General features: G+C 38.8%; 1 protein-coding gene across 1 annotated transcript in view; it reads right to left on the bottom strand.

Annotated features, from left to right (window-relative positions):
- Positions 1–2,699: 2,699 nt before the first annotated feature.
- SLC16A14 (solute carrier family 16 member 14) overlaps positions 2,700–11,872 on the bottom strand; it is a 29,990-nt gene continuing 20,817 nt past the window's right edge. Inside the window, exons 4-5 of the mRNA XM_067541746.1 lie at positions 10,684–11,679; positions 2,700–5,076 (exon numbers count right to left, since the gene is read on the bottom strand). Coding sequence (XP_067397847.1) covers positions 4,928–5,076; positions 10,684–11,679 — 1,145 coding nt within the window. The 3' untranslated portion in view covers positions 2,700–4,927. The remainder of the gene's footprint in view (positions 5,077–10,683; positions 11,680–11,872) is intronic.

The following is an 11,872-nucleotide window of genomic DNA, read 5'->3' as shown; positions in this document are numbered from 1 at the left end:
ACTTTTTCAGCTACTTGTTTCTGGCTTAATGCTTTATACCAGGTTACGGTACTTTATTCTCGGCTATTATGGTAACGCCGCCAAGATACTTTCCGTTGCCCTAATGGCGACGTTCAAATTTTGAACTATGCCACCCTCAAATGGCAGTTCAGTTACCGGTACAGGTTTTCAGCCTGCACGGTCCAATATGGCAGCCTCTGGGCAATGCCTTCCTGCAAGCGGGTTTTCGGCCCTAAGCAGTTCAAAATGGCGATTTACGCTGTGGGTCTTTCTTTCCCCACAGTACACCCAAAATGGCGAATTACGTCCCAACAGGTTTTCGGCCTGCGGCTACACCTTCCTATGGCTGGAAATCCAAGCCTTTATCAAATGCCGGGTCTCTGGGAGCGTGATCCCTAGCCGGTCTTATGTGCTGGATCTTGGAGGTTTTCGGCCTCTCCCCAGTCTTTCACCTGCTCAGATCCCCAAGGTTTTCGGCCTCTCACTGCACAGTTTTCTCGGTCGGGCAGTCTCTCCCGCCAATTCCCTGCTCTAACGGCCTTTCGGGCTCGTGTCAGGCTTTAGGCGCAATGCCTTTTTCCCAAACGGCTCCAATGCCGGTTCAATGAGGACCACTTTGTCCTTTTAATAGGGTTGCGCTACCCTTTATATCGAACTCGAGTCACGAAACCAAAGGGGTTTTCGGCCCGCTCTGATCCCGGGTTGCTGCTGGAAATTCAAGATGTTAATGAGGGGATATTCAATGGTAAGTATTCAGTTTAGGCGTCCCCAAACCAAATCGCGGTTGTAGGCTTTCTGGCGTGGAAGATCGTATAAAATGGTCTTCCCTAGGAGTGATCAGTTCCTCGGGTCGAACCCTTATACACCTCAACGTGGGAGGTCCCCGTGACCTTTAAACTGTTTCAAATAAAATAAAAGAAGTTACTTATTGAGTGTCCAGCTCTCAATTTGATTTATATTCTCCTGATTAAGAGTCCTGCCGCGGTCGCCAATTTGTTCGATGGTTATCAGACTCACTGTGCCAATGAATCGCCACCGAAGCCCAAATTTCAAAGATTGACAGGCTCTCTTATCCCAGTGGTAGGGACCCGCAGGATCAGAAGAATATAACAGCCAATAGATTAGGTTCTTCCAAAACAACACAAGTTTATTAAGGGGAAACAGGGTCACAATATAAACGGGATTTGAATCAGGTAAGGTGGGAATCCTGATTCAAATAAGTGTCTTAAACTAAGTGTCTCTGGTGTTATACACTGGTCTCACGTTCTTTCTTCTCCAGATGGTGGTGTCAGCTATCCGTCAGTTCATCTGCTTCTCTTCCTCGCTTGATGTTTTCCTTCGTCTGCTTCTCTTCCTCACTTGATGTTTTCCTACCCCTCCTACAACTCAATCTACCTCCCTCGACAGCGCCCAACAGTATCAGTCAATGACAGCAACAACAACAACAACAACCTTCAACCGTTGGTTGGTCCTTCTATGGCCGCTCCGATTGGACCCTGTCTCATGCATATTTAAATCTAACTGACAACTGTCATGAACTCTTGACCTCACATCCGTGGGTTCTCTACTGTCTACTATGTACAAAAGATCACTAACATATTTACAGGGGAGAGGGGCAGTATAGGGTCTAAGACCCACAGGTCACAGTGTTGTGTTTTTATTGATGAAACCTCGTATTAGAATGATCTTCAACATAAATTGTATCTAGTGCCAATTTTTCACCATTTTACTTCTTCTCCAAGATCACCATTCAAACTGAAATGGTATTCAATATATATTCTATTGAAGTTTCTAATCTTTATGAAACATGCCACGTGTGATATACCCTTGGAGTTTATCGATAAATGTGATCACAGTCATTCTATAAACTATTTACTTGCCAACAGTTTGCTAGAGGATTTTTTTTTTAACAATCTTTAGTTATCTTTGTTATATTATTATGTACTTTAGAACAATGCCATATTCTCTTTGGGATAATATCTCAAGTGGCATAAATCTGTGTAGCTCCATTGACTTCAGTGCTGATTTACACCAGCTCAGAATTTGCTCCGTTATTTTTTAAAACTGGTTTAAATGTCAAATATTAAAAATTCAGTTTGTAAATCTAACGTAAACTATTAATTAAATAAAAGTGTAGATTCTACAAAATGATTCATTCAGATAGTCTAAAATATATTTTCTCTTATTTCATAAATTTTTGTGAATATGTCATGCTAATATTACTTTAAACATGGGAAGAAATGTGCTAACTTGGGTACATTTACTTTGCACTGGAATTATATACAGATATCCTCTAACTATTTTGCTAATAGTAAAGAGCATTAGGAAGAAGGCCCTGAACCTTTCAAGCACGGAAGCACATTCTTAATTTTATCCATGTGAGTGGTTCAATTTAAGTCAATGGGGCTACTTACATATATAAATTAATTGTGTGTAAAAATTTGCAGGATTAGGGCTTACATTATTTTATTTAAAGATACTATAATCAGAGGATTCCTGTCCCCTCTGTTTGCAGAGGTGAGGAGAATCATTTAGCCCTTACTTTGTAGGAGTAGCTTTACTTTTAAATGAAAAAGTGTGTATAGTTAGAAAAGGAAAAAAATAATAAAGTATTTTATAGTATAAAGTTTATTCCCATTACATGATCTGGTTATACAAAAAAGAAAAAAAAGCTCTATAGAAAGACACATGCAGATATCTTAAAAGAACAACATTTTATTCATTACAGTCATATGAAAATAAAAATGATTTGGACAAATGGAAAAGTGAGGCTTAAAATATAAAAGACATATCTTTTAAAAAAAGAAGAAGTAAATTGATGGAAGATCACCATTTCCATATATAGTCACCCAACAAAATAAGTCATTTTGATTAAAATAAGCTATCAGCAGCATTCACACTAAACAAGACATTGAACCTGAACTCAAAGAACTGATGTTGGTCTCATAACTTCCCCTTATTTGTTCTGCTTATTTGGATAGCACAAATTGTTTTAAGTAGATTCCAGCAGCATACATCAATATTAAAGCAAAAGTCTCATTTATAGCAAAAAGAATCTTTGTAAAGCTTAAACCCAGAAAATAAAATGATGCTTTGTAATTAATCTATGCACTATATCACATACTGTGCCTCTCAAAGCATGGGAAATATTTACTGTAGCACCATACAAAATATTCTGTATTGTTCCTCTGTTATTTAATATTGTCAAAAAAACAAGGCAATGCACTTAATAGTTAAAACACCTTTTCCATGCTTTGCATTACATAGCTAATTTTACAGCACGTAAACAGCATTGGAAAAATGTGATCAGTTTTACACAGCAAATGTTGCGCTCTTACATAGCAACACAATTAGTCATAATTTAATAAACTTATGTGTTGAAATAAATTTTAATAAATCATTATATGCTGTCTTCTATGCAACTATTTCTAAAATTAAATACATACTTTTGGCCAGTTAAACAATTAATTACTGGGGAAGGATTGCAATAAAAATGTTATACTATTCTAAACTGTAAACAGATAAGATAGCCAGCAACTTCAAACTATTTCTGGAAGCATCCTCCAGTCTTGGAAATCCTTGGTAAGATGTTTCACCTTCATCAGGCTTAGGAAATTGGACATGCCATAACAGAATATTAGTAGCTATCTGAAATCTCAAACCTCACTTACGACAAATCAGCCAGAAGAAGTTATTAAAGGGATTGTTCTGCGCATAGGTAAATTATTTCTGTACGGTAATAAAATGCAATCAGAGGTAGGGCCAAGTTCAGTCTTCCAGAGCCTTGTTCTAAATACACAGGACCTGATTTTGATCTCACACTGATGTAAATCAGGAGTAACTCCATTGATGTCAATGGGCCTGATAACCAGTTGATGGAAATCCGCTTCAATGGACCTATGCCAATTTACATTGGGTCTGGCCCAATGTACTTACAGGTGTAAAATGATATAAGCAAAATTAGAATCATAGATAGGGCCAGATTCTGTTCTCTGTTGCACCAGTGTAAATCAGGAGTAACTGCTGAAGTTGACTCTGGCTGCATTGAGATCAGAATTGAGAGGCCCATATACTCTACATGAATGCAGTAACTTTTCTAGTAGACTCTTGCAATAAATCATCTAGTTTTGCTGCTTATCCATTCTGATGCAGAACTCCATTATTATTCCCCATCATTCCCCAGTTTTTGGATTTTTGTTTGTTTGTTTTACTTCAGTGCTGTTTGGTACCAGAATATATTTAAGTACCTCATTAATCATTTCTCTTATGAACTGAAAATGGATAATTTGTCCTGCAATCAAAACATCAAAAAGTGTTCCTTGGACTGGAGAGTGCTGTCAGAAAAATATAAGAACACTTCAATTTTATATCATAGAAACATTATTTTAAATATATTAAATTATGTGTATTCTTTAATTATTTTTAGTATTGTAGTGAAACACTTGTGTAGCTGGGTGAGAAATGTAGCCATTTTATTGTGCTCAACAACAAATTTCTGATCAGCTGGAATATAGAGTAGGAAAGTATTCATATCAGGCCTGATTCTCCTCTCACACTAGTGTAAATCAGCAGTAACTGCAATGCAGTCAATGGAGTGTCATCAGTGTAAGACTGGTGTACATAAGACAAGAATCAGAGATAATGTTTCAATTACCAATCAAATCTAAAAATAAGTAATATTGCATGTAGAATGCTCTTAACCTCTGATTTTGTTAAAGAGACAGTTCTAAAACCAAGAATCACGTGTGACAGTAAACATGCTTTTACAAGCACATTTCCACTAATTATTTAATATCAGCACTTTAAAGCTCATTCATTATTCACTGTGATGCTCTTCAATGCAGTTAGTCTTGAGAGTACAATTTTACTGCTATATAACAGAGACATGAACCCAATACATTCTTTTAAAAACATTCCATAAATTGAACTATACTTTTGTGTTTTCAGTGAGTTTGTCTCTTGATTGTTTCTTTTGAATACAAGGTTGGATGAGTAAAAAGATTATTCCTACCATATAAAGCAAACCACATATGTAAAAAGAAAAATCATATTTTTGTGTGATATCGTAGATCCAACCTGCAAAACAAGAACAAGACAACTTTAAGTATAGAGCATATCAGAGAAACAGAAAACGGGAATGTGCAAAAAACACTGCATATTTATCTCCTGAATGCATCCTATTACGTGACACTTCACTCAAGTCACCAATTTTTTCTTAAAAAAGAAATGAAATGGAGATTGCCTCCATCTCTAGACAATAAAAATAGAAATGAACTAACAAAACCAATGGTTTATTCAGTCTTGTGCAGAAGGTCAATCCATGGTCTATGCATCACTTATATCCCATTTAAATCCTCAAAATGGGGCTTCAGATATGCACAGGCGTTTTGATGGTCCTCTCCATAAGGGAGAATTTAACTCCCAGTCCGTAGAGAAGTATATGGAGCAAGGACTTTCAAAACATTTTGGCAGAGAAGCTTAAGACGGCTAGAGCCAGGAAACACCAGTGAGGCAGAAGGAAAGCATCAGGCTGTGTGCAGCACAAAATTGAATGTGAGGTTGGGCTGCGCTGCCTACTTGCCAGAAAGAGCAAGGTCTCAGGAGTGGGTGAAAACAAGGGTCCATCCTAGAAGTCTGGAAGGAAGATTCCAAGTGGAGGAGCCTTTGCTTATAGATTCTTTATAGATTTTTGTAGATTTCTATAAGCATAGGCTCCTCCACTTGGAATCTTCCTGCCTTAATTCACTCTTGTTTTTGGTAATGTTTTCACATATATGGAAAAATGTGATCAAATTACTACTAATAATAATAACTATCCAGCCTCCTTCCTTGGAATAACTAACAGCAAGCTGTGAAAAGAGCAGCTTTGTCAGTGAATGTGTTAACTATAAGTAAACTTAAAAACATGTTGTTGTACTACAGATGCACCGGGAACACCCTGATCCTCAGCTTGTGTATATCAGCATAGCCCCATTAACTTCAGTGGAGCTGCTCTGATTTACACCAAGTGAGGATTTGGCTGTACTAATATTTGGTATTTAATTTAATATTGAACATTTACAGATCATTTACAGACCTGAATTTCCACTATTTTGCACCTTGTGTAGTCATTTACACCTGTGGAACATCACTGGAAAGTGAATGTAAAATGCTAAATCAGAATGACTGACTGTTTTACGTTCACATTTGTACAGGTATAAACAGTTATACAAGATACAGGGCTGTGGAGAATCTGGCTGTATAATGAAAGATCAGTATTACTATCCCAATTTACAGATGGGAAACTTACGTAGTAAGTAACTTACCCCAAGCTATACAGTGAGTTAGTTCCAGAGCTGGTATTAGAATTTAGGAGTTCCAGACTCATATGCAATCTGCTATAACCATCCTATCTAAATAATAAATGGAGATGTTTTCCGTCCTCCATTCAAGTTCTAGAACAAGTCACAGATAGTGACTCAAAAATTCGAAACTCAGGTAGACTAAAATAGTTCCAGACTCCTGTAAGTCTCTGAATGTGTGATACAGGTACATGTATCTGAAGACCCTATACTGTTCATTGGCTAATGTCTTTAGTTCAAACCTTCTGTTTTATTCAAATTCATTTCATGTATGATCCTGATCCTTGTTTGGTACATAAATCCCAATAGCAAAGCAAGATCACCAAATTCTGAATGCTGCTTTTCTCCACCCTTCATCAAGTCCAGACCATACCACAAATATAAATCCTATGCCAGCAGATAGAGACATGAATAAAGCAAATTGCTTCTGACGTTTCTCTGAGTACAAAGGGGGCTGGCTGGCTGGCTGGCTGGCTAGCCCTGTTTAATTGTTCTCCTCTCTCTGACCCGTATTCTCCCAGCCACTTCTGTATGTTATTTTTTAAAATCCTATTTAAAATAAAGAAAAGGTGACGGAAATAATTTCAAATGGAAAAAGAAATCTACCAGTATACTATTCTGTGAGGATTGCTAACTCAATAGTCTAGAAAAACTCTCTGGGTGAAATTTACCCCTGTGTAAAGGGCCGCACAAAGGCTTAACTGACACTTAGGACTCATGCTAGCGCTGTGCACAGCGTGAATTTCACCCAGTTTATTTTACTTAACCCAGCTACAGTATATGAATGTGATTTTGTAGGTGATGGATTTGGGCCAACATAGGTACTTGAATATGTGTATACAACTAGTGGAGCCCATAGGCCCAATCCTACAGTCATTACACAGATGGAACTCCCACTGAAGTTTACAGGAGTTTTAACTTAACAAGGACTACAGGATTCATTCTATTGGGCATTGCATATGATTGGTTAAAGACAGAACTGAGCGAATGACATGAAGGGCCCAATCCTGCAATCTTCAGTCATAACATTCCTAATTACCTCACTGGGAGTTTTGTGCACCAGAATCAGAGCCTAATTAATTAATTTTGGAGTAAACATGCATGTAAGTTGTCAGAATGTGTGACACTTTCGCTTGGGCTGCTGTAACTTATGCAATCTCTTTTAAATACAACTTTACAAATTTTCCATCTGTATAACTGTGTAGGCTTCTTCTCTTCTGGTTTGCTCTGTTCCCTGCTGGCACCTCTCTTCCACTCCTCCCTTCCTGCACTTGGAATCATGCCTGGCATATTGTACAACTAAGAGGTTAACTTTGTGAATGAGGGAAAAAACAGCTGAATTAATCAAGAGTAAAATTTATTGGGACAAAGTGAAAAAATACAGTCCACCATCTTCTCTGTTTTTCTAGGGAGAGAGTATTGCCTAATAGTTAGAAAAGAAGAGGCCTGAGTCCTACTCCCAGCTGTGCCACTGACTCATTGTGTGATCTTGTGCACTCAGTAAATTCTTCTGTGGCCCAGTTTACCCAAAATGGGTATAAAATACTTACCCAAATCACTGGGTAGCTGTGAGAACTAATTACTATTTGTAAAACACAGTCAAATCTTCTGATGAAATGCTCTACAAAGTGCTGTCACTATTCCCACAGAAAGATACAGTTTCTGTGGAATAGTTTGAAAAATTGTCTCAGAAATAAGATTCCTGATCTGTACATTATTTAGACCAGATGTTGAAAATAATATGCTTTCCCTTCTGCCAGAAAATAATCTTACTTAATATATGCTGCATTTAATACTAGTTACACAATAAATGTTCATGTAATGAAACTACTCTCTGGCACTTTTAGCAAAAATGTAATTTTGATTAATTATATCATACAACTATTGAAAAGAGATTTTAAAAAACAAAGTAAATAAATAAATGTAAAACATTACACTATGCAAATCTTATATTCTTGAGTGAATCAGTCATGGGGCCAGGTTAATAGAAGTTGGTGCAAGGAGTTGTACATTACCACTTCCTGCTACCAATGGCACTTTAACTTGTGGGTGTTGAATTCTTGTGGTTAGGATACTGGACTGAGACCCAGAGGATCTAGGTTTAATTTCTGGCTCTAGTCCTGATTTTTTGTGTGAACTTGGGCTAGTTTCCTTATTTTTGTGCTTCAGCTTCCTCATCTGTAAAATGAGGATAATACTTATCTACTTTACAGGAGTGTTCTAAAGATAAATATATTAATGTCTATAAGGACTTCTGATGGTGCAGTGATGGGATTCATACAAATAGGGTAGATAAATAGTGTGGTAGAGTGTATTCCTCTAAGAGGCTAGGAACCCACTCCACTATCTATATAACAGTCTATGTAATAAGATTCCAGGATTCTCACTCTGTGTCACTATAAAGCCTAGAATGTCTGTTGAGTCAGTATGAAGCAATGCATGGTCGAGAGCTCTTTTTGTTTAGAATATCAGCAGATTCAATCATCACAGGAATCTGCAGTCTGTTGCCATCCAATTTTTAAGTTCTCAACCATTTTGACTTTACAAATTACACCTGTGTGAAAGCAAGGCATGTTGAACCGCATGTAGTTCTTCTACAGCTAAGTGTGGCTCGCAGAGGCCCTTATTCCCCCCGTCCCCCCCATTCTCCACCTACCAAACTAGGGTGGGGGAGCTTGGAGCTTCAGCTCTGCAGCAGGGTGGTGGGGCTAGACAGTTCTGCCCAGCAGGGAGGGGAGTTTCGGGGGGGAGGGGTCAGTAAGTTTGGCCACCCCTGATATATGTCATGCCTAGAGTCTAGCTCATTGTGACAGCAAAGATGACTCAATCAAGTGAAGGAGGGGAACCACCGACCAGCACAGTCGAGTTACGGAGAGTCTTTGGGCCCAGCTAGCCTTGCCCCATTACACCTGCAGTCAAAACCTGGAGTGGGGAGAAAAGAAGAGAACCTGGCTTAATTCAGGGCCATCTGGTGAAGAGGCAGGAACTAGCTGTCTCGCTGCCTGAAGGGATGGAGCACTGGCCTACTACCTAGGGCAGCTACCTGGAAACAAATACTGGCTCCCCAGCCAAGGAAAGACTGCGAATAAACCCCCAGCACATGTCAACCTCAATTCCTTGACTGATGCAATTCTGCATTCAGATTGTTTCAAAAGGTTTGAAACTCAAAACACCATGCACTAAATAAACTCCTGTTACTATGTTATTCACATCGGTTCATAATATAAAAGCAGAAGGGTTAGCTGTTTTAGAACAAATCACTATATCTTCTTTTTTTTTTAATTAAAGGCCAAATTCTCCCCTGAGACACAAACATGTTAACTCCTGCTGGGCTCAATTCTGGCTGACAAGGTCTGCAAGAATGCACGGTAGAGTTGTAGTTTTGCTACCCTTTGAAAGGATGCAGTATGTGCTTTCCTCTCCATTGTTCCAGCCCTGCTGACAGGTACAGAGCAAGAGAGAGGGACTATAGCTCTCCTACTACTGGTGGTTGTTCTAGCCCAGCTCGGTCTATGTTATCCCCAACTGAGGATGACCCACCTGAAGGAATACAAGGCTCTTTATTCTTTCTTCTGACTCATGCACCCAAAAAAGCCAGCCACGGTCTGGGCCAAAGTATTATTTTTAGATAATATTTTTGACATCTGCTTCCTTATTTCTTTGCACTGGATAACTTACAGTGAAGGGGCCTGAGTCACTCTAAGTTCATTTGAGGAGAGCTGTAGCAATGCCTGCAACTTCATTCTATGGGGGGATGAGGGAAGAACATGCAGTACAGTCCCGAAAATGGACAGTGTTTGCTGATAATCAAGCAAAGCCAAGGCAGCTGGTGATGAGCTCATTCAGCACATCCACTGGGCAGTCTATGCTGCTGGTGCACAAACACAATTTAAATCTACCTGGGGAACCCACCATAGAAGGTGATGGTACAAACCAGCCTGCGCTCCCCCAGGATGAAATCTCCTCCTGTAATGCACAGTGGCACCTCCTATTACAGCAATTTCTCATCTGGAAATATGCATACTGCAGGTGTAAACTGTGATACATAAAAAGCAGAAGTAAATGTATGAACCCTTTCTACATTAGAAGATTTGTATATACAATTATTTTAAACAATTTACCATTAAAATGACAGTTTGTAACAGAGCTGGAATGACTTGCAAAGATGGCAATTTTTATTGAGAGATGGGGAATGTGTTCTGTAAACACACGTAAAATGGGACATTAGTCAGCATGGGAGCTGCTGTAATTTTGTTAGCCATGTTATTATAACACCACAAGTATATAATAATCCAGATATACTCATAGACATGTATGTTGATTTGAAACTTGAACTATTTACCTGCAAATGGTGGTCCTAGTAGTGCAGATATTCCATTGGCACAAATGATGATGCCGTAAGCATTTGCAAGCTGCTTAATCCCCACTAAATCTTCAGTCACAACAGGCATTAGAGAAAAATACCCACTGGAAAATCCTATCAGGGCACAAACCATTGCCAGGCTAATATATGTATGCATTGATGGCAAAATAAGAATACAGGTGACAAGAGTGAAGTTAGCTGTCAGGAAGACATTCCAAGTGCTGATGCAGGGTAAATCAGAGAGGATTCCAAGGATCACTTTACCAAAAATATGAACTATGGCTATAATGGAGGTCAAAGGAAATACATCATTCTGTGTGGATAAATTATACTGTTTGACGATTTCTGGAAGATGAATAAAAGGAATAACAAAGCTGCTGTATGCAAACAATGCCCAGAACACAAAGGCCACAAATACTCTATTGGTAAAAAGTGATGCAGTCCCAAAGTAACTGGAGTACCATGTTCCAAAACCCTTCTTGATTGTAATAGTCAGCTGGTTCACTCTCTTAAGAAGGCAAAGAGCATACAAATTCTCTCCACGTCTGGTTTTACCTTTGCTGTCCATAGCTTGAACATTATCAAGCACTTTGTCATTAGCTGGCCCTTCTTTTTTCTCTTGCTCTTCATGTAACGCCCCATTTGATGTTATGGGCTTTGCAGAGTGGAACAGAACTTTTGCATGATAATCTTCACTATTGTTTTTCTCAACACCCTTTTCATTGGCATCCTTCTTGGAAGAAATTGGCCTCATGAGTGCTCCACAGACACACAGGTTCAGAGAGACAGCACCCTGGATGAACATTGCATTCCTCCATCCAAATTCCTTACACAGATACTTCAGTAAAACAGTCATTAGGAATGTTCCAAACCCCGTTCCAGTGGTACTAAGTCCCTGAGCTAGTGCTCTTCTTTTCTGAAAATACTGTCCTACCATGACCACTGCGGGCAGATAAACCATGCCACTCCCAACACCTGTGAAAATAAAAACATCACATGCTGCTCTGCTGAAATCATCCAGATTTAGCAAAGCATACAGCAGGGGTGCCCAAGCTCTGCGGCAGCAAAAATCACATTAGCAACATACCAATAATCCAATAATAAACTGTGAGCACTCAGCACCTTTGAAAATCAGGTCTGAATAAACTTGCCAAAGGTTACACAGCAA

This window comes from Emydura macquarii, unplaced genomic scaffold, assembly GCF_026122565.2.
Source record: "Emydura macquarii macquarii isolate MOO-44397 ecotype Brisbane River unplaced genomic scaffold, CSIRO-AGI_Emac_v2 contig_18, whole genome shotgun sequence".
Taxonomy (NCBI): Eukaryota; Metazoa; Chordata; order Testudines; family Chelidae; genus Emydura; species Emydura macquarii.
This window is presented reverse-complemented; position numbering and strand designations above follow the sequence as displayed.